The 24,246-nt window shown below is 40.0% G+C and overlaps 1 protein-coding gene across 1 annotated transcript in view; it reads left to right on the top strand.

Moving 5' to 3' along the window:
* DNAH11 (dynein axonemal heavy chain 11) overlaps positions 1 to 24,246 on the top strand; it is a 363,722-nt gene that overhangs the window by 68,755 nt on the left and 270,721 nt on the right. Inside the window, exons 17-24 of the mRNA XM_089673152.1 lie at positions 1,328 to 1,582; positions 1,667 to 1,836; positions 3,466 to 3,688; positions 10,635 to 10,751; positions 10,834 to 10,920; positions 12,085 to 12,243; positions 18,912 to 18,995; positions 20,406 to 20,564. Of these exons, the coding sequence (XP_089529278.1) occupies positions 1,328 to 1,582; positions 1,667 to 1,836; positions 3,466 to 3,688; positions 10,635 to 10,751; positions 10,834 to 10,920; positions 12,085 to 12,243; positions 18,912 to 18,995; positions 20,406 to 20,564 (1,254 nt within the window). The remainder of the gene's footprint in view (positions 1 to 1,327; positions 1,583 to 1,666; positions 1,837 to 3,465; positions 3,689 to 10,634; positions 10,752 to 10,833; positions 10,921 to 12,084; positions 12,244 to 18,911; positions 18,996 to 20,405; positions 20,565 to 24,246) is intronic.

The following is a 24,246-nucleotide window of genomic DNA, read 5'->3' as shown; positions in this document are numbered from 1 at the left end:
AGTGCATAAAAATAATCAAAATGTGCAATGACTAATAACAAAATGATTAATGTGTCATCTCAAGCAGCTGCTCGCATTAGCTAAATGTGTCCCCACAACAATGGATAAAAAAGATTAATATGGTGTTTGCTCTCATCCACAATGATAAATACATTAAAATAAATAAACCAAAAATATAATTCATTACATAACCAAACATTTACGTGTGCCAAATAAAAAGATAAAAATATCTTAATATAAATTCATGTCAATATAAGTTCTAAATGTGCTCACTATAGTGAATCAACTTATACCCAATTATGCTGAGAGTAATTCAGCAAAATTAAAAATAGGGAATAAAGTGTAGGAACAGCAATGTGTCAATAGTAAACACAATACCAAATGTGAACAATTATTTGTGTCCCATAGTACTATCAGATATTGTCCATGCATCAAAAATATGGTAAACAGAGTTCAGATATGAATAATGGAAATTCTCTAGATCCAAGATATTAAATAAGCCCCCTTAGATAAGTCCTTGTTAAATAAGTCCCTTCCACTTCACCATGCTCAAGCTCCCATGTGTCACCTGTGTAGAAGTGGCCGCGTACCTTAGGCATAGACCTATACTTTCATACAGGTCTAACAGCGCTTTCTAATAAATTCCATAAGAGAATTTCCAATCCTGACACAAAATCTGCTCCCCTCCGCAATATACTCCACCAATGTGGTCATAAAAATTAAAGGAAGATTTCCATAGTGTAAACCAGTATAAAACTTGTTTAAATTAAAATAAGAAGTGCACTCACATTTAACAAAACCCACAATTGGATACACAACACATTCAAAATTCGATACTGTGAAGATAGTGGAACTCACAAACCAAACGTCCGGTCTTGGCAGTGACCGGAAGCATCGTTGCCTGGGTTCATCCACTGCATTTTGTCACTGATCACTTGACTTCATCAAGGAATGAAGTGATACTTTCCATGCTCCCTCCTGCCTTTCATGTCCTCATCATCCTTAAGAACAGGTCCTCTTCACAGTACTGCAGCTTTTGCATAGTACTGCTTGTCTTCTCCACACTCATCCCCACCTTCCATGTTCTTCACCATGCTCTTCCCTGCCCTCCATTGTTTTAAAGAGAAGTGGGTCCTGTAGAGAAATGGAGGTGAGCAGGATTAATTGTAGTGCAGCCAGACATTTCCCTTAGTGAAGTGGCTTCATTAAAAAAAAGTCTGAATTTGTTCATTTTAATTGAGACTAAATTACTATATACAGTATCTTGTCATACTATACTTGAAATTGTCTTCAGGAGCTTTATTATTTTTCTGTGTGTCTTTTACAGAATGACCTCGATGAGATGACTGACCTTTCCGAAATTCGGAAAGAAATTATGGAGAAGGTCACCACCATCATTGGCAAAGTCTTAGATTACAGAAGCACCTATGATTCATATTCCTATCTGTGGACGGATGACAGATCTGAGTTCATGAAACAGTTTCTCCTGTATGGTCATGTGCTGACATCTGAGGAAATTGAAGCACATGAGGATGATGGGGTCCCAGAGAGTCCTCCTACTATTGAGCAGTTTAAAGAGCAGGCAAGAAGTGTATTTTACAGAAATATGGACTGTGCCATATTTGAGAAAAGGACATTTGACAAAACTTATGTTTACTTGTTTCAGATTGACATCTATGAAAATCTTTACACCCAGATCTTTGCTTCTGAAGATACCAAGGTTTTTGAGAGTTGGTTCCAGCTGGACATGAAGCCTTTTAAAACAAGCATGCTCCTCATAATAAGGAAGTGGAGCTGGATGTTTAAAGAGCATCTTCTCAGATTCGTTGTTGACAGGTGATATGCAGTTTGGCAGATGATACGCAGTCTAAATATACCCAAAGAAATTTGGTGATGGTAGTAACGAAAAAGGACCCAGACCGCACTTGGGTATTTCCGCTATACTCCAGCTTCCTTGTTCGAACACAAATCCACGGACACCACCACTGATCATGTAGGAAATAGACAGCACCAGGCTCTTCTTAAAACAGGAACTCAACTGCTTTATTTTAACACAAACACAAGATATATACACAGGGCGGGGAAATACAACCAGGAACAGGAAACACATCAGCAGGCCCTCCCATCAGAGGCAAGGGCTGCTGGAAACACCCACCACCAAACCAAGACACAGAACAATGAGATGCAGCACATGGCAGTGAACAATGACCAACCCCCACACCAATACACAAACATTACATCCCATAATAGTTTGCTAGAACAATGAGATGCAGCCTCATGGCAGAGAACAATGAACAATCACTTGGCAGTGAACAATGGACAACCCCCACCCCACCTAAACATGTCTACACCATATCAGGACAGACCACCCTATACCCCTAACAGGCACAGAGTGAGTGAATTTGAGAATAGTCTACATGTGAGTGAATTTGAGAATAGTCTGAAACCACATGCTTTTTTTCATAATAGTAGATGTTAATAGAAGTAAGAATGCTTAAGTTAATCTGTCAATACAAAGTCACTTGTAAAGAAGCCTGGGCTGTAAAAACAAAGATCATGTATATTTATCTTTCTAGTTGCCCATGTCTTTAAATGATGCTACTTTGCTGTACCCCAATGGCTTCAGGTATTCTTCACTTCAGGTGTGTGAATATTTGCTTCTCACACTGTATTTCCTCTTGCTGGTTTCTACCTAACTACAGACATACAGTGGGAGAAGGGCAGGTGATCAACACATCTGAAAGTGTAAAATACCTGCAGCATCCAGGACGTAACAAAGCAGTAGTATGTTTGAAGACATGGGTTGTCTAAATGATAAGCATAAATGCCATTCTTTTACAGCTCAGGATTCTTCTAGAAGTGATTTTGATTCTTTGAAGTAGAACTTTTCATTGACTAAAAATGATACATTTTGTACTCATCCACGTAGCCTCTGAAAACTTTCAGTATGATGGATTACCATTTCTGAAGATGAGCCCTGTACCCAGCAACATTGGCTGCGGGCTTCTGGTTCTGAGTTTTACTTTGTGCTTCAAAATCTGCTTGGGGAGATTGGCTGGTCAGCTCATTGTAGAGTAGGTCTACCATCTTCAATGAGCACCCTTTTAAAGGTGCTAGCAAAAGGTATTTATATTAAATAAAGGCCATACTGACATCTTGTATGGCCTGTACTGATGGGCTTAGATGGAAGAATGCAAGGTGCTTTGATGAAAATTTGAGATGCCTCTGGGATCATTTAAAATTCAAAGCAAGTGCAGATGACCTGCATGTGACCTGCTTCAGCAGCCTATACATTCCAATAGGCTTGCTTAGACACAAAAGCAGTTCTAAAGTCAACAAAATCCCATCTACCCTGGCTCTTACAGACTTCAGAGGCAAGAACAATTATGTAATGTTTGGTGAAAGTGCAGTTAGTGTTTAAATGTTTTGACAGTTGACCTTTTGATCCTTTTTGTGTTTTTATAGTTTGAATGACTTGGAAGAATTTATTAAGGTGACTGACTCTGGTCTACAGCTCAAGATACCGGAGGGAGATTATACAGCACTGGTTGGAGTCATGGAGCACCTCCTAGCTGTGAGAGACAGACAGGCATCAACTGATTATTTATTTGATCCTATTAAGCAGACCATTGCTCTGCTCGAGAGTTATGGACAAAAACTGCCAGACCATATTTATACACAGCTCGAGGTAACTATTTGTATATTTACTGTGTTTGAAGGTTTAGGAGATGTTGCAGCTGACCAAAATCACCTCTAGACAGAACAATTTAAGATGAAATTATAATGGGTTTTACATTTTGTACATTTTTCAAACTGCTGTTTAATATCTGTTGATTTACTAATGATATAAAATCTTTGTTTAATCAATAAGCATTTAAGATATTGTGCAGCCATAAAAGGTTTTTTTACGGACAGCTTCAACTCTTCTGGGAAGACTGTCCACAAGGTGTAGGAGTGTGTCTATGGGAATGTTTGACCATTCTTCCAGAAGCACGTTTGTGAGGTCAGGCACTGATATCGAACGAGAAGGCCTGGCTCACAGTCTCTGTTCTAATTCATCCCAAAGGTGTTCTATTGGGTTGAGGTCAGGACTCTGTGCAGGCCAGTCAAGTTCCTCCATCTCAAACTCACTTATCCATGTCTTTATGAACCTTGCTTTGTGCACTGTGCGCAGTCATGTTGAAACAGGAAGGGGCCATCCCCAAACTGATCCCACAAAGTTGGGAGCATGAAATTGTCCAAAATGTCTTGGTATGCTCACGCCCCAAGGGTTCCCTTCACTGGAACTAATGGGCCAAGCTCAACCCCTGAAAAACAACCCCACACCATAATCCCCCTCCACCAAACTTTAAACTTGGTACAATACTGTCAGGCAGCCTCCAAACCCAGACAGGTCCAGACAGAGAAGCGTGATTGGTCACTCCAGAGAACACGTCTCCACCGCTCTAGAGTCTAGTGGCGTGTGCTTTACACCACGGCATCCGACTCTTTGCATTGTACTTGGTGATGTAAGGCTTGGATGCAGCTGCTCGGCCATAGAAACCCATTCCATGAAGTTCTCTACACACTGTTGTTGTGCTAATCTGAAGGCCACATGAAGTTTGGAGGTCTTTAACTACTGACTCTACAGACAGTTTGCGGCTTCTGCGCACTGTGCGCTTCAGAATGCGCTGACCCCGCTCTGTCATTTTACGTGGCCTACCACTTGGTGACTGAGTTGCTGTTGTTCCCAGTTGCTCCCACTTTGTTATAATACCACTAACAGTTAAATGTGGAATATTTAGTAGCAAGGAAATTTCACGGCTGGACCTAATCAGGTACCTATCACAGTACCACGCTTGAATTCACTGAGCTCCCGAGAGCAACCCATTCATAAATATTTTGTAGAAGCAGTTTGCATGCCTAGGTTCTTCATTTTATACACCTGTGGCCATGGAGGTAAGTAGAACACCCGAATCCAATGATTTGGAGGGGTGTCCCAATACTTTTGGCAATATTGTGTGTGTGTGTGTGTATATGTGTGTATATGTGTATATATATATATATATATATATATATATATATATATATACAGTTGCAAGAAAAAGTATGTGAACCCCTTGGGATTCCGTGGAGTTTTGCATGAATTGGGCATAAAATGTGCTCTGAACGTCATCTAAGTCACAACAATAGAAGAACACAGTCTGCTGAACATAATACTACACAAACATTAGATGTTGCCATGGTTTAATTGCACATAACATGTAAACATTCACAGTGCAGGGAGGAAAAAGTATGTAAACCTTTGGACTTAATAGCTGGTTGACCCTCCTTTGGCAGCAATAACCTCAACCAAACGTTTCCTGTAGTTGCAGATCAGACCTGCACAACGATCTGGAGTCATTTTGGACCACTCCTCTTCACAAAACTGTTTCAGTGTAGCAATATTCTTGGGATGTCTGGCGTGAATCGCTCTCTTACGGTCATGCCACAGCATTTCAATCGGGTTGAGGTCAGGACTCTGACTGGGCCACTCCAGAAGGCGTATTCTGTGCTGTTGCAGCCATTGTTTTGTTGAATGACTTGTATGCTTTGGGTCATTGTCCTGTTGCATCACCCATCCTCTGCGGAGCTTCAGTTGGCGGACAGATGGTTGTACGTTTTCCTGCAAAATGTCTTGATAAACTCTGGAATTCATTTTCCCATCAATGACAACAATCTGTCCAGGCCCTGAGGCAGCAAAGCAGCCCCAAACCATGATGCTCCCTCCGCCATGTTTCACAGTGGGGATGAGGTTTTGATGTTGGTGTGCTGTGCCTTTTTTTCTCCACACATAGTGTTCTGTGTTCTTCCCAAACAACTCAATCTTGGTTTCATCTGTCCACAGTATATTTTGCCAGTAGTGCTGTGGAACATCCAGGTGCTCTTTTGCAAACTTCAAACGTGCTGCAATCTTCTTTTTGTACAGCAATGGCTTCCTCCGTGGTGTCCTCCCATGTACTCCATTCTTGTTTAATGTTTTCCTTATTGTAGATGTGTCAACAAAAATGTTAGCATGTGCCAGAGATTTCTGTAGGTCTTTAGCTGACACTCTGGGATTCTTCTTTACCTCATGCAGCATTCTGCGCTGTGCTCTTGCAGTCATTTTTACAGGACGACCGCGCCTAGGGAGAGTAGCAACAGTGCTAAACTTTCTCCATTTGTAGACAGTCTGTCTTACCGTGGACACATGAACATCAAGGCTTTTGGAGATACTTTTGTAACCCTTTCCAGCTTCATGCAAGTCAACAATTCTTGATCGTAGGTCTTCTGAGAGCTCTTTTCTGCGAGGCATGGTTCACATCAGACAGTGCTTCTTGAAACCAGTAAACCCAAAGCAGGTGTGTGTTTGTTTTTTAAGGGCAGGACAGCTGTCAGCAACACATCCAATATCATCACACTGATTGGAGTCAAGGTTGGCTCACTCCTGGCTCCAATTAGCTCTGGGAGAAGTCATTAAGCTAGGGCCTCACATACTTTTTCCTCCCTGCACTGTGAATGTTTACATGTTATGTGCAATTAAACCATGGCATCATCTAATGTTTGTGTAGTATTATGTTCAGCAGACTGTGTTCTTCTATTGTTGTGACTTAGATGACGTTCAGAGCACATTTTATGCCCAATTCATGCAAAACTCCACGTAATCCCAAGGGGTTCACATACTTTTTCTTGCAACTGTACACACACACAAGGGGGTAGCTGTAAGTCATGTTTTAATTAGGCAATCAAATTAGGTGCTCAAAGTGGTCACCATTGGCATCCAGACACCTTTGATTTCAGCTATTACATAAACAACATTACCCAGAGTGTCCACAGGAATTGCTCCGCATGATGTTTCAATTTCTTCCCTTAGTGAAGTCAGTGTAGGTGGTTTTCTACGGTACACCACATCCTTTAGTGTTCCCCATAGATAAAAACTGAGGGGTGTTAGGTCTGGGAACGTGGATGGAATTCAACAGCACAATTTTTGAAGGTGCGTATGTAACCTGTTGCAACACCATATCCATGGAAGTAGAACTTGTTGCTGTGAGATGCCTCCCATATCTTTGCTTGTGCACATCACACAGAGAGTGTTAGTCGTCTTGGTAGTTCTGTTCCAAACTCACGTCACCATTGTCATTGAACTTCACACACATTTTCAACTTTACAATACCACTTCAAAATGGTCTTGCATTGCTCAAAAGTCAAACGTACCTCCGCCATTCTCTTTGACTCTGTCCTGACAGTCACATGATGACATCAACAATGGTGCAACTACTGACATCTTTAGGGGAAACATAATACTACACATTGCTGCCGTAATTAAATTCTGGTTTTTAAAAAGGACATAGATAACAGCTGTTAATGTGCATACATTTTTTTGTTTCCGTTTGTGTTTGTGTGTATATACAGTATATGTATATATATTTATATTAAATATGTCAATAGTAACCTAAAAAATTAGCTCTCTTTCAGTCATTCCTTCCATACCAAAGAACTTTGGATCCATAGCTTGAATTCTGAAAACTTTCCAATCATGAGTGTAATTAATTAATTTGGTACTACTCAGCTTCATCATCACAGAGGTCATTTGATAGTAAATCTATCAGGGACCCCAGGCTTTACTGCGGTGCACAGGTCTGCACATGCGCGGTATGCCGGGGCGCACTAGCGTGCGGGCCTTAGTACCTGGGCGCTTGCGGACACGCGCCTGGCACCAATGAGGGCGCAGGGCGCCCTATTTAAACAGGTTATGTCTATGCACAAGTTGCCGTATGGTCTTTACCTGTATCCTGTGTTTCCTAAGAGATTGCCTTGTTGCCGACCCTGCCTGACCCTGATTCGCTGTCTATCTCCTGCTCTGATCCCTGGCTTGTCTGACCATTCTCCTGCCTAATGCTGCACGTTTGATCTCCCATTACCGAACCTGGCCTGTGACCTGTCTATCCTTCTGCCTGCTGCTTGTACCGTCCTACCTCCACGGTTACCGACCTGGCCTGTCTGACTTCGCTCACCCTGCCTCCTCACATCAGGCTCTCACCTGCTATATACCACCGGCAAGTGCTTCTACCACAACTGGTTGCACAAAGGGGCCGCAACCTGGTTTCGGCCTGCTCCAAGTCCATCCCCAACATCAGGGGCCCTGGTGAACAAGCAGGTCGGGGCTTAGATTCCGCGCCTTGGGGAATTCCGGTCTGTGGAGCGCTAGAGGCTACCGCCGGCTGGTCCATAACAAAATCATATTTATGAAAACTGGAGCATCTCAATGGCTTTTATCAGATGCCACACCATATTTTTTACAGTGCCTTGAAAAAGTATTAATACCACTTGAAATTTTCCACATTTTGTCATGTTACAACCAAAAATGTAAATGTATTTTATTGGGATTTGGATGTGATAGACCAAAACAAAATGGCACATAATTGTGAAGTGGAAAGAAAATGATAAATGGTTTGTTTTCAAAATCTTTTACAAATAAATATCTGAAAAGTGTGGCATGCATTTGTTTTCAGCCCTCTTTACTCTGATACGCCTAACTAAAACCTAGTGGAATCAATTGCCTTCAGAAGTCACCTAATTAGTAAATAGTCAACCTGTGTGTAATTTAATCTCAGTATAAATACAGCTGTTCCACGAAGCCCTCAGAGGTGTGTTAGAGAACATTCGTGAACAAACAGCATCATGAAGGCCAAGGAACACACCAGACAGGTCAGAAATAAAGTTGTGGAGAAGTTTAAAGCAGGGTTAGGTTATAAAAATAATATCCCAAGCTTAAAATATCTCACGAAGCACTGTTCAATCCATCATCTAAAAATAGAGTATGGTACAGCTGCAAACCTACCAAGACATGGCTGTCCACCTAAACTGACAGGCTGGGCAAGGAGAGCATTAATCAGAGAAGCAGCCAAGAGGCCCATGGTAACTCTGGAGAAGCTGCAGAGATCTACAGCTCAGGTGGAAGAATTTGTCCACAGGATAACTATTAGTTGTGCACTCCACAAATCTGGCCTTTATGGAACAGTGTCAAGAAGAAAGCCATTGTTGAAAGAAAGCCATAAGAAGTACCATTTGCAGTTTGCAAGAAGCCATGTGGGGGACACACCAAACATGTGGAAGAAGGTGCTTTGGTCAAATGAGACCAAAATTGAACTTTTTGGCCGAAAAGCAAAACGCTATGTGTAGCGGAAAACTAACATTGCAGATCACACAGAACCAGGGGGGACTGACAACTCATGGGTCCCCCGGGCAATAGGGTATCATGGGGCCCCTGTGTCCTTGCCCAAACTCAAAAAAGCCTATGAAAAAGGTACCAGGGGCATCTCATGGGGCCCTCTACTGACCCAGGGCCCTCGGGCAGTGCCCCTGCACAGAACACACCATCTCCACCTCGAAGCATGGTGGTGGCAGCATCATGTTGTGGGGATGCTTTTCTTCAGCGGGGACAGGGAAGCTGGTGAGAGTTGATGGGAAGATGGATAGAGCCAAATACAGGGCAATCTTAGAATAAAACCTGTTAGAGTCTGCAAAAGACTTGAGACTGGGGTGGAGGTTCACCTTCCAGCAGGACAACGACCCTAAACATACAGCCAGACCTACAATGGAATGGTTTAGATCAAAGCATATGCATGTGTTAGAATGGCCCAGTCAAAGTCCAGACCTAAATCCAATTGAGAATCTGTAGGAAGACTTGAAAAGTGCTGTTCACAGACGCTCTCCATCCAATCTGACAGAGCTGGAGCTATTTTGCACAGAAGAATGGGCAAAAATGTCACTCTCTAGATGTGCAAAGCTGGTAGAGACATCCCTAAAAAGACTTGCAGCTGTTATTGCAACAAAAGGTATTGACTCGGGGGCTGAATACAAATGCACGCCACACTTTTCACATATTTATTTGTAAAAAATGTTGAAAACCATTTATCATTTTCCTTCTACTTCACAATTATGTGCCACTTTGTGTTGGTCTATCACATGAAATCAAAATAAAATACATTTACGTTTTTCGTTGTAATATGACAAAATGTGGAAAATTCAAGGGATATGGATACTTTTTTTAAGCACTGTAACTCTTATTTGAATGGTACCTGTTTTCTAAATGGTACCCAACAACAAAGGCCAGTCTATATGGACAAATGACATCACATAAATGGTGAATGTCCATGTAGGGCATGTGAGCAATGATAACAGGTTGACCTATCACTAAGGATTGGGCAGATTGGGGTTTTTCTTTTGTCTGCTCTATTCACTCTTTTGCTCTTAGACAGTAATGGGAGAATTTTCCAACACACACAAACAAGTAGATGTGCATCTGATGTAAATGGAGTATAATATAGAGGTTTATTTTTATGTGCTTTCTTGCTTTACTCATATTATTGATTATGATGAACCCTGAATGCTGTTGGTTTCAGGGAAGAGTATTCTGCCACCACCAGAAAACTGTACTTTTAATTTCTCAATTTCTTCCCTCAAAGTTATCACCTTTTGCTCCTCCCTTTTTAGATTGTATGCGCTCACAAGCAGGGCCCTCCCAGCACTTTTGTACCAAATTGTATTGTTACCGTACTGCCTCTCTTTATTTTGTAAAGCAATGTGCAAACAATATAAAACCTGCAAAATAACATAATAATAATATCCTGTAGGAGTTGCCTGAAAAATGGAACAATACAAAGAAAACTGCCATTACTGTGAAGCATGACCTGGCTCCTCTACAGATACTAGAGGTTTCTGTTATCAGAAAAAGATGTGCTGCATTTGATGTAAGTGTCATTCAAGGTTGTGACATTATTATTCATTCACATATTTTTAAAATAAAAATGATTTTGTTGTTATCTTTTCCAGATGAAACAGAATATCTTCAGGGAGAAGTTTTGTCAGGAAGCTCCTTTCTCATATGCTGCCCAAAAGCCGTATACACTTCTGGATAAAGTAAACAGAATCTGTTAAGGATTTTATGTCTTTGTGTCCCTTGATTGTCTACTGATGGCTTTCTCCCACCTAAGAGCCTGTTGCCTTGTCATAAGTTACAGAGTGGCTTGTATGACTGCTTTGTACATGGCGAATCTGATGCTTTTTAGATAAATTCATACAGTTTTCCACAACAATACATGTTCAGGAATATTACTTAGACTTTAAAACTTTTTATGATATATTTTCTTAACCATTTAAAGAAATGTACATCACTTATCCCCATTTTAAACAGCTTTGCAGGGGTGCTATAAGCTCCATGGAAATATTGCAATTGGATATTTTTACATCTTGTGGATATAACTGCAAAAAAGAGAAATTGAGAATTCCTTTCATCCCTGCTCAGTTATGTCTAAGATATCTCCATTCCACTGGCCCTGGGTGTAGAACAGTTCATAGAAGAGTATTGTATAATCTGTTATTTAACTGTGTATGGGTAGGTTGAAGCAGTACCTGCTGTAGTGGAGAGGGTTGGATTGGTAAATCACATAGCCCAAACTGAACCTCCTCAGTGTTGGACGTGTTTCAAGAACCAAATGTCAAATCTTCCAAGTTCCTATTTCATGGTAAGAAATGATTAAAAATGTAATTGGTGTACATTTTTCAGTCACACTTTTACTCAGTGAAGACCATGGGGAACAGTAAGGATGTGTACAAGCTCAGAGCTGTTGTGAATAGGTTTGACAGGGAAGACAGTTGGGCAAGTTGTGGAACTAGCTGGCTTTATAGATTTTTACCAAAACTGATAAAATATACGTACCGTAATCAGTATATATAGCCTGTCTATGTATTAAATGTAAATGTTCTTTATTAGAAGAGACCCTTAGTGCTGTGACCACATAAACACCAATGGATGCATACCAGCTGGAAGACATAGTAGTATCTTTGGAAATTTAACAATGCCAAGCCTCCTTAGGAGGATAGAATCTGTAAAGTCAGAAGAATCTGGGAGGCCCTGATACTATATGGTTGCTGGTATATTTTTTGACCCGGCGGATGAAATCTGAAAACAAATGTTTTTTTAATTTGGTCCGTTTGACATTTCTGTCCATGCTGCAGCTGATGCTTCTTTTTATTGCCTTGATTTTACAAAGAAAATATACTTCTGTAATATCTATCCCACAGGCCAATCTAGACCTTCGAAAACTGGAACAGGAAGTGAAACACCTTCAGGAATCTGCTGATCTGTTTGAAGTGGCAGTTCCTGACTACAAGCAGATGAAGAAATGCCGGGAGGAGATAAAATTACTCAAAGAATTGTGGGATCTTATATTTAATGTTCAGGTATGGTTGCCTCACTGTGATATGAAGTGTTTTGTAATCAAGTTTTGTGACATGAATAAAGTGTTGTAAAAGCAGATACCATGCACAGTATTTAGAACGAAAGAAAATACCACCTCCGACAATGGTAAAGCACAGTTTTTTTCTTTTTCTACCTAAACTGGTCACACACCATAACCCCACTGTAGTGTTATAAAAACAACAATAATATTTATAAAAACCTGTTGGTTTATAATTTTAACAGTCTTACTGGGCAATGATTGAAAAAAAAATGTCTTTGTATTCCATACCTAAATGGTGTAATTGAAAACAACAGCAAAAGCTCTCATAGATCAGTAAGCACTTTTTTCTTGACTTCACGTTGATCTGGAGCTGAGATAAAATTGTTAGAAAACAAAACATTTTTGCTTACCACAATTTGCCCATTAATGGCAAAATTTAAAGGCTCTATTATAAGAACACCTCTATTTACTGATACTTGCCTTTCTTCTCCACTCTGCACTAATCTGTGTAAGTTCCACATCAGATGTTGCCAGATCTTGCATAGAGTTAAATGTTAATAAACCTACAGTAATAAAATCAGTCTGTATATATGCAGCAAAGCGTGCTTGTTATACTCACTGTGTAAACTGGAAAAGAATATGACAGAGGTTCTGACCCTTCCCAAAAGAATAGAGGACTGGAGTCATGCTTTAACTGCTAGTGGTTATTGGTCACAGCTAGCTTTTCTGTGAACCAGGCTGGCATAGACCATTAGCCTAATAATATAGCAAGGTGAACTGACTTTAACCACCAGCAATTTTTACAGCAGCTGAACATTTCTGTATATTCCCTGTAAGCTTGATGAGAGAACAAATATTTTAGCAGAGTTCTGGAAAGCTTATGTAATGTGAAAACTCCTATTTACTGCTCTAATTCAAAGTCAGTTTCTAACACAGCATTGTTTTAATGAGTTTGTACTGTCTAGCACCTATGACTGAATGTTGATTTTATCTGCTTGAATACTGAATAAATGAACCCACAAAAAAACAGACGGAGGTTTATATTTACTACACAGATGTTAAAATGCCACTATACATAAATGAAATAATTTTCATCAACTGCTTTATGTAAGAGAGGATTAAACATAGAAAGTTTTAAGTTTCACAACAAATAAAGGAGGCAAATGTGAGGCTTGGTATTTTCACACTCAACACACAGGTATCTTCCTTGTCCATAAATCCTGTGGAAGAAAACTACCAAGTGCAATTTTGATAGCTCTTTTTGCCTACGGTGACAGCCAGAAGAAAGCAAAAGGCTGTGTAGCAATGGATATAAATGTTATACGTATATCCCAACTTATTATTATTATTATACAGTATTTATAGTTCGCTCAGCGCTGTACATTACAAAGGGGGACAGAACATGTGACAGAACAATACCAATACAATGCAAAACATGAGGGGATTGAGGGCCCTGCTCTTTCGAGCTTACAATCTAGGAGATGCCTAGATGTGGAACTTTGTAGAAAAAGCTGATTTATTAAAGAAGTTGTGAATATTCACTTCAATTTACTTCAATTATCCAAATGTGAAAAGCAAATTCCTGTTCATTTTCAATACCCAACCATGTGAAAATGCTTTTTGTGTGAGTGGATAATTAAAGTGAATATTCAAATCGTTTTTGTTTTTCTTTGATGTGATGCATAGAATAAAGGGATGACCAAAATTGAGAGAGTTAATTTCCCTAAAATTTTGGGGAAAATAATAATAAAAGAAAATTGGTATGTGTATATGATTAAGGAACAATCTCCTGCGCCACTATTTTGAAAATAAATGATAGAAGCAGCCTGTATTAAAGGTGCCACAGCCACAGCACCAAAAGCATCAACTAAAATATATATAACAATTAATACGGCGCTAAAATGACAAGATAATAGAGTAAATGAATATATCTAGCATCTAGATATAGATATAGATGCTAGATATATTCATTTACTCTATTATCTTGTCATTTTAGCGCCGTATTAAAAGAAAATTGGGCTTTACTTACAATTGAAAGCAATGTGATTGATTTTTAAGGTTGTTTTTGGCTTTAAATGGCTCCTTTCAACTACACTGGACTTGTTATTGTGCCTTTCATTAGCCTCATTATTTTAAAGTGTATGTATACCCCAAAAAGTTTTTTCTTTCTCGTTCATTAAGGGACGCTGGAATTTAGAGACTGTTGGGTTATATTGTCTCCTACAGGAGGATTTGGACACTGAAAAACCAGTTGTAGCCATCCCAGTAAAATTGGTCCTAAGCTTGGCTTAGGTTTTTGCTAGTGTCCAGGAGGAGTGATATCTTTTCTCTGTTTTTGATGAGAAAACATCTAAACTTTTTGAAGTTTTTTTTTCTTCATTCAACGTTACCTTTGTTCTTTAATTAAGAATCCTCTACATGCTGGTTAAGCTGATCACAATACCCATATCCAGATCTTCAATTCCTCTGCAGTAGATTTGGTGGCTGTACCCAGTCCCCACTGGACTGGACAATTGTGGAGCTAGGCTAAAATGTGACCTTTTGGCACTGGGCTGAAACCTAAGCATACTGTGTTAGTTAGCTACACAGCACTTTAGGTCTGGTGCCTTGGAACAGCTACAGATGTGACCCTGTCTCTGAAGACCCACTTTTGAGTAGGCTGTGTGGGCTGAGCAGCTGAAGCTACCTTATTATAAGGGCTACAATTTAAAATTCATGGTTTCCACCAGTTTGCCCTGAGGGTCTGAACGCATGCTGCATCCACTGCATGGAGTTCTGAGAGTAAAATAATTCATCTTGGTTCATATTTGCATCACTTTAAAACTATAATTTCTTAACAATGCTTAGACCCTTTTCGAACATCTTGCTCTCCCTGGCAGATTCTGCTTGCCCTAGGCATGACACTAGTCTTCCAAACTCCATCTAAGACCACGAAAATGGATCTGGCTACTATTCAAGCTGATTCCCAACTTATAGAGCGTCTGGAGCTCATGCTGCTGTCTTAAAAGGTGTCCAGAGCAGCTCCAATGAAATGCTGTCCATCAAAAGGCATGCGCAACAGATGCATGTTGCATGCTGCTTCTGTAGCCTAGCACTTCAACATCATGTTCACAGACAGGAGACTCATGTGGGAAATGAGATGGGAGTCCTCTAGCAGCCCAGCCACACAGTAATTAAAGGGTGAGTTCATCTTTTTTTGAAAAATGAATTAGTAAAGTAATTTCAAATATCCTGGCCACCACACCAGACCCTGCTGCACATAGTTGCCCTGTGCTGCTGATGTAGCGATCCTTAGACCACAATACACAGCCCTGAGTATCCGTCATAATGCTTGCAATGGCAAACACTCATTGGTGAGTGCAAGCATGTGACTTTGCTGATCAGTGAAAAGTTCTTCTTCTGGGATACCTTACTGACAGATAAAGCCTCAGATGTGCTTCTCATTGGGCAGCACTGTCATTTGTCTGTGCTGACCAATGAATGTATGCCATTGCAAACATTATGATGGATACTCTCTCCCTGGGGCTGTGTATTGGTGTGTACACTGTACAGACTTCTACACTAGCAGCACATTTATGAAGGAATGGCCAGAATATTTGGAGTTAGTTCACATTTTTATTTTTCATGAAAAGGCAAACCTACCCTTTTAACTTCTATGTGGATGGGCTGTTGAGAGGCATCTAATTTTTCACATTAGTCTCCTATTGGTGAACATGAAGTGTTGGCTTGCCCTTTGATGGATAGCATTTTTTGAAGCTGCCCTGGACACCTTGTCAAAGGTGTCACCAGGGGTACCCATCTGCCCCTGCAGAGGAAGCCTGGAGATTAGTCCAAGAAGTTTCTTTCCTCCTCAGAGACCTATGATAGGCCCTTTCATTACTCCCAGGCCTCAACCTCCAAAGCCAAGCACAACCCTGGCATTTAGTTCACCCTCAAACCTTGAACTTCCATGTTCCCCAAACCTTTGAATTGATCTTCTACAGCATGTGGGAGCACACTCACTTTACAAAGTGTGGACATTTGCATTTGCTCGTGGGTCTTCTGAAACAGAAACCAGACCCTAACCAAAAGTGCCCAAGCCTGGTATCCAGTTGACTCTCAAACCCTGGATTTCCAAGTCCACAAACCTTCAGATAAATCTTCATCAGCATGAGGGGACACACCCACTTTTTAAAGTGGGGGACATCTGTTAGTATTTGTGGACATTTAGACAGCCATCTCAGATGCTTGGGTGCTGGAGGTTGTTTCCAGGGAATACAAGCTATAATTCCACTCTTAGCCTCCCCATTAGTTCATGTCTTCCAACCTGCCTATGTCACCACACAGATTAGGATGTCCCATATTGGATCTCAAACCCTAAATGTTTTTATTTGGGCCCAGAAATTACACATAGATTCACCAGGTCTTAGTTATAGCCTCTCCCCATCAAGGAGACTTTTTGGCCTCAGTGGGCATCAAGGATGCATATTTGCATGTATCTGTTTTTCCAGCAGATCACCAATGTCTTTACTTTACTGTGGGTCCCCAGCACTTCCACCTTGTGGTGTCCCCATTCATTTATCCCCTGTATCTAAAGAGTTCATTAGGCCCTGGACCCTATGCTAGCCTTGCTACAACCCCAGATCATCCCATTGGGAGATATTTGGAAGACCTCCTGTTAAAGCACAGGTTCTGGCCAACAATGTAGCTTGAAGGACCCAGACCTTGTAAAGGTTCGGCTGGGTCCTGAACCTCCAGAAGTCATCACTGGAACCAACTCCTTGTTTGGAATATCTAGGTCTTATCCTAGACACAGTTCAATCCAGATTTTTCTTCTCCATGTGAAACTTCAAACTCTCAAATCCCAGACTCAAGCTTGTTTGTCCAGGAGTCACCCAACTCTTTGTTCTGGGCTGATGGTAGACTCTTTCAAGACTGGATCAGACTTCTAGTAGATGCTCTTCCAAATCATCCGACTTTTCTTTCCAAGGGATCATTTTTCAATCCTGCTTTTAAGTTTATAGCTTTATCAGCATAGTTAATGATGCCAAGGTTCTGAGGGACTAGGGCATCTCTAAATCCAAAATTCACAGAATGTTAAAGGCTTGGAAATTGACTTCCTGCAAGGTATACCATTGCACATGGAATGCATACTCAAGGCAAAAAAAATATTATTCTAGAAAAATGCTCAGTGGGATCAATCATTGCAAATGAGCCTAAACTAGTATTTGGCATTGAAATCTATAAAGATATCAGTATTTGCAATCTTGTTTCAAAGACTAGCTTCCCGATTGTTGAATAAGACATTTGTATAGAATATTTCCCGTGTAACCCCCATGGGATGTGAATCTGAACCTATCATGGGTATTCCCTTTTCCACTCCAATTACAAAATCACATTTCTTGTTGTCATTACTTCTGAAGGTGAGCTGTCATCCTTTTCCTGTCTTTTTGGTCCTACACCGGACAAGGTAGTGTTTAGACCCAGGGCTTCCTTCCTAAGATAGTCAAGGCCTTTGGCCTTAACCAGTACATTGTTCTTCCATCCCTCTGTCCAGCTCTAGTTCATCAGAAGGAGATCCCTCTCCATTGCCTGGATGTAGTTCATGCACTGTGTTCATTAGAAAGAATGAAAAAGGGAACCTGCTCATGGTGGCTCAGAAAAATCATAATTCAGTCATATTGTCTTAAAAAACTAGTTCTGCTCTTTCCTGTCAAGGTGCAATCAACTAGATCTTTGAGTTCTTCAACCTTTTGGCACCTGGTCTTCTGTTCTCTAAGTTTTTAAAAATGGATGTTTAGGTCTCATCTGATGATAGCTTCAGGTGTAAAGTCCTTCAGATGACGTTTTGAACCACAGGCTGTCCCCACTTCTGTTATTTTTTGTGAGCCTGTTACTCCTCATTTGATCTGTTGGACATCTCAAATTCCTATTTCCCTCAATGAATGAGAAAGAAAATTGAATTTTTGTGCTTACCATACAATTTATTTCTTGGAATTCATGGAGGGTTCCATTGTTCTGGATAGAATGGGAAAAAATTAGAACTCCTGTCATGTTTTACTGCTATCCATATTAGAAAGATTTCCCCTGTTTTTTCTATTCTGGATTCAACCTTTACCAGTTGGGAAGTGAGGGAAAATCTGCACCATGGAAACAGACAATAAAAAGCTGACAGATATTCCAGCATTCCCCTACTTAACTTAAAAAAATAGTTTTATTTGTTTCTGTTTTGCTGTCAGAGAAATTTTCCCTCATTTCTGTCCTGGGGACATCCTTTTTACCATGTAAAAAGTGAAGGAATCTTTGCAATGAAGCCTCTGACTGCAGTAAAGCCTCAAAGTAGTTTAATCGAGACAGAATGAAACAAACCACACAGATTAAACAGATAACAGACACAAAAAAAAAGTAAAATGGCAACCTACACATAACTGCGAAACATAACACAAAAATTGAAATAAACTTATCGACCCTAAATACAGCCCAAAAAGTATCCTCTAAATATTTTTTAAAAAACCTTCTCAACCCTATTTGTGGTGGCAATGGTGGTACTATGTATGTATAAATGTTATCTATTTATGGAAAATATCTGGTTTTTTGGTAAGTTTTTAGTTCACTAATTGTTTAGACTTTGTATTGCATTTGTATGTATTGAGCCATGTGAACTCCCGGTATTTTATTTTTGTTTCACAGAGCAGCATTGCTGATTGGGTTAAAACACAGTGGAGGCAGATTAATGTGGAACAGATGGATGTTGAGATAAGAAGGTTTTCCAAGGCAAGTTCCACAGCTGCTGCTTTTATAAAACGCTTTCCTAAAAATATTGCCCTGCAATGTATTATTCACGATGTATTAAACTACAAAATGAATATTCTGTATAATGAACATAATAGCTATAATTTTATGCTGTAACAGGATATCACAAAAGTTGACTTTTCTGTCTGATTTTGCTAACAGGAATTGTTTTTTAAAAATTACATTTTCATTTTAAAAATCGCTTTTACGTTTTGGCTGTTACTAATCTAAGCGGTTTTGAACTTTTGGGTCAGAGTCCTTAATTAAGCTAGAACCAATTAACCAGTATTACCGTCCTGTCTTTTTCCTGTGTGCAACTAGTGCCGTGTTATATCGTGTATGTAGTACTAAGGACAGCCACACAGAATCCAGATTGGATTGATATTGATACCAACCATGTTCAAGGTGAAAAGGAAAAAAAATAAAATACAATTTTTATAGTCTTTCATGTTACAAAAGTTGTGCCGGGTGTATGATGGGAAATCCCTCCCATAGAGCTATTGTGTTCTCCCGGCAGGGAGCTACCCCAGCCAGGAGTACACAGTGATTATTGCTAGCGGCTATAGCCACTGGCAATAATCATATGAAAAGTCTGGCATGCTGTTTGTACCCAAGTTAATCGATCGATCAGCCCATACGTTGTTCGAATCTTAGCCGGTCCCTGCTGAACTGGGCGAGTTTCAACCTGTCTATGGCCAGCTTTTTAGACCTAGTGAAGTCAGTAATCAGCACTCTAAAACAGACCTGGTCAGAAACACCGTCTCCTCCTCTTTAATATAAAATTCTGCGTAAGAACACTTTTTCAGCAGCTGTTACTCCAATCTGCAGGCATTGAGCACTAGAGTGTGAGGGCAGAAATCTGCATTTTCCGACCAGTTATTCTGAAACATTGCTCAGCAAAAATCACATGTTATAATATGCAGGGTACAGGACTATAGATTAAAAAAGTGAGGGTCTTAAGTTAGGCTTTAAATACTCCAGGTTGCTGTGGACACAAATACTTGCATGCCTTTATTTTAGTCAGTGCCACTATATAGAAGGTATATGCCCTAGTTGACATGTTGGAAATACACTTCAAAGCACAGATGTGCCTGAATGCTGGTAAAGTGAAACCCCACTCCTTCTGTTAAGCCCTACATGTTCCCTTCACTGTTTTGTGACTGGTACAGTGTGCAGTGTTATCACTTAAAATAACTGAAGATAGTATATGAATTATCATTAAAACCCCCATGAGACAGGAACAATACTTCAAACATGAGCCATAAAATGTAGCATGAGATATTGGCTTTTCCATCCTAGTTCCGTTGCTGTGTAGAAAGTGTCATGTTTACCTGGTAGAGAAAGACCTGTCATTTATTACATCATTTGATTATGACCTGTTTGTTTCTTTAGGAAATTTTGTCATTAGACAAGCAAGTCCGCTCTTGGGATGCTTATTCTGGACTGGATTTAACAGTAAAAAACCTGATCACCTCCTTGCGTGCTGTAACAGATCTACAGAACCCAGCCATTCGGGAGAGACACTGGCACCAGCTAATGGTTGCCACAAAGGTCAGCACTTCTCAGGGGATAAATCAATACATAGGTATCTGCCCTGAACTGCATTATCAGTTTAGGCTGGATTGCCCTGACAAAAAAACAAGCGTTTATGGAGTACTTTTCATATACACGTATATATGTCAAAAATACTAAGATATCTGATTTAGATATTTGATAACGTAATAGACACTATTTTTTTTTAAGCTGCAAAGCAATTTAAGAAGTGGTAACATTAACCCTAGTTGAGAGGCCATCAGTAGTTTTTAAAGTATGTATTTATGTATCTACCGTTTAATTCTACCTGAAATACAGTAAGCGCCTAACTTCCGGTAGTGAGGTGGCGATGCTGCATTGAAATCTCAAACAATATTATAAGCCCTATCCATTTCTCCTCTGTGAACTACAGAATATTTCCCTCTTTGTAATAGAGATGAAAAGAGGGGGAGATGTTCTGTAGCCCTGACAAATTTCCTGTCCTAGGGTTACAACACTGCGTCTCCATATAAATAGTATACCGATTGGCCGTTGTCAACCTAGGACAGGAAGTGTTACTGACAGGAGCACCAGGTGTAAATAAAATGAGAAAGGATGGTAAACTAGGGAAATATTGCATCCACCACATATGGGGACTGGCAAGCTGTTATACATTTTCATTCTTGAGTTTAGATATCATTTTAGTAATATTGCAAATGTGATGTTTTTGTATGTAGTACCAGATATAGACTTGTTATACACCATGAAGAACTGCAGACAACATTCTCTGTTAGTTTTTATTAAACCAATCTGTAAACCCAAATGCAGTTTTAGAAAACGTTTCTCTATTGTCCATTGAGGGACATAGGTATTCTATATTAATCAGCTTATACTGCTCTCTGCAGGAGGTTGAAATACTGACACACAAAAATCAGTAAGTCAGCCCCTGTATAATTTCTCCTCTACCCAGTAAGCCTCAGTTTTTTTCTAGTACCCCAAGAGGTTGGACACCTTTTTTCTAGCTCTGATGAAAAAGGTCTAACTAAATTTTTTGCTAGCCTTCTAACCTTGATTCTTGTGCCTCAACTCATCAGGCCTGTGGAAGGGTCAATGAAAACACTTCCCCAAACCCACTCAGTGCAGGAGGTTTTTGAGAAAGGGGGTTCTTACACATCTGAAATGTTGGGTTCTTCCTCATAATCTCTCTATTAATCAGAGTCTGGATCAGCTATCCTTCTCATTATTCTATACTGGGTACTGAATTCCTGTATATATTCTTGAATATATGACTGGTACTGAATTCCTGTATGTATTCTTGAATATATGACTTAGTGGTGCTTACTTTACCAATATGTGCGTCTATCCTAGCGCCCTCTCCTGATACTTCTGATTGAGGAACTCCGGAATCACCTATCAAAGAGGGTCTATTTTCTGGCACTCATAGTCTAGTCTTTCCATTGGATCATACACTAGCAGGCATAGTTTGGAGATGGCATCACACTCATGCCTTTGATTCACCAATTGACAAAGGAGTTCACCTTCTGATGTTCCTTTGCTCTCTTCCCTACTTTTCAAGGAAATTATCCATTCCTCACCCTTTGTGGATGGTGGATCTTCCAAGAACATCAAAGTGTGGTAATCCACTCCCACTAGGAGTGGACTAGCTGACCAGGACTTAGTTGTAGCAGCTGGGCAGGGAGTGGTGAAAGAGTAGCTATGTCCACTCAATTAGCAATTATGAGGGCCCTGAGAAGGACCAAGGCACAGAATCCAAGGAACTGCCATGATTTCACCAGATCTGCTATTGGTGATGTTATTCTGCAGGTGATGCCCAGTTTGAGGCCTTTTGTCTCACCCAAGCAGTTAGCAGGTAAAGGTTTCTTCTGGGGTGCTGGATTCACAAGATGGTAGACAACAGACTCAATTAATAGGAGTGCATAGGAATGCACAGAGAAGAAACACAAGTTGGGAGTGCGCAGATGCTGATAATGAAAGGCTGGCTAGAACTCACAGGGAAACACACTGGTGAGTTCAAACAAGCAGGTAACTGACTGGAGTACAGTAGGAGACACTCTGGATGGCCCTGTACACCCAGGGACTGTTAGCAAGTGGAACACGTTAAGATCCTGCATGTGACTTATTCATCAGGAGGTAGGTCTTTGGCTGCTTTTCAGCCTTCTGAGAAAGCTCTTCTGGGTTTCTTCCTCATTCTTGCCCCAGTTAGTCTACTGCTCCTAGTAGGGGTATCTGAGTTGCCTTCCCGTCACTTCTCGACAGTTCCTAGAATCATGTATTGCAGAACAAGTTTGCAGTGTTTTTCTCTCACCTTTCAAGTACACTCTAGATGTTGAGTGAAAGGATTTTAAATAATACTTCAGATAGGGTGTCATGGTGCACCAGTGAGATTTTGAGGTACACTTGGTCCTGCCAGTTCCTTTCTTTTTCAAGGGTTCTGCTTGCTTGTTCTTCTTCTCTTTCAAGATGAATCCTCTGGGTTTTCTTCAGCCTTTGGGTTTTTTTTCTTTGTCCATCCATTGAAATGTTCTGTGACGGCTCTCTCAACTTGTGATCTTTCTATAAGATTGGTTGCTTGATCAGGGAGCCTTCATGGAACCTCCTTTCTCTGATTTTAGGGTTTTGAGTACAAGGCCTATCCAGCAGGTCTTTTCTTTTTGACTTTTAATAGGCCAAACTACTCTTGAGGGATTTGTTTTTTCCAGGGTTTTGGCCCAATGCATTGTTTTCTTCCGTTGACCTTCCAGTAGTGTTTTTTGGATTGTTGGTTGACTCTCTAGTTCTCAGAGCGCTTCTCCCCAGCTATCCAGATAAGGAAGTTTCCATCAGATAAATCTGTCATACAATAGTCATACAAAAATGTTATTGAACTTATGTGGCTGCTGCCAGTACCAAAGTTAGACTGTAATATAATGACTTATTTGCAATAAAGCAAATAAGATGTTTGTACTTACTGCAAATATTTGGACACTGGTCAAACTCCTCTGTGCTTTCCTGTAGCCCTGTGTACTGCTTTCTCGCAAAACAGACATGCTGAGTTCAAGCAGTTATACAGGGGATGGCTTATTGCGTTTCTGTTTCTATTGTCCAGCAGCAGCTCACATTGGTGTTTCTTGTGTCTGTAATGATCATGAATCTGAAGATGGCAGGCACAGAAAGCATAGCTTCCGCTGACTCTCTATGATTTTAAAGCTGACAGCGCCTTTTTCAAGGTGTCTAGGTTAGATTCAGAAGATCAGTTAATTTGCTTGTTAGCAACTCTCTTAAAAAATACATTATAATTTAGGGAATAAAAAAAATTTGTCATTAGAAAAAAGTACCTTAAGTACTATTACATCTTTACCTCAAACAAACTGGTAAATACACAGATGAATGAATATATATATATATATATATATATATATATATATATATATATATATATATATATATATATATATATGAATGATAATATTGCCTGCTAGAAGATTTACAATTCTGTTTAGCAAGTCTTTTGATCCACACAAGGCTGTTAAGCAGTATAGCCTGGTCAAGGACCTGTTGTAACCCTTGACTGGCAATGAAGAAGCAGTAATATATTGAACAGAGCACTTCTGTTCTCTCCTTTCCTGTATGTTTAGAGCACTAAACTGCCAGTGCAATGCAAGTAAATACAGCTCTGCTTGGTTAAATTCTAGATATGTGAGATAAAATTAGGCAAATTTTA

The sequence above is a fragment of the Staurois parvus genome, unplaced genomic scaffold, assembly GCF_062004578.1.
Source record: "Staurois parvus isolate SC_StPar_1 unplaced genomic scaffold, SC_StPar_1.0 ptg000136l, whole genome shotgun sequence".
Lineage (NCBI taxonomy): Eukaryota > Metazoa > Chordata > Amphibia > Anura > Ranidae > Staurois > Staurois parvus.
The sequence above is the reverse complement of the archived record's forward strand: the minus strand, read 5'-3'. Positions and strand labels throughout refer to the sequence as shown.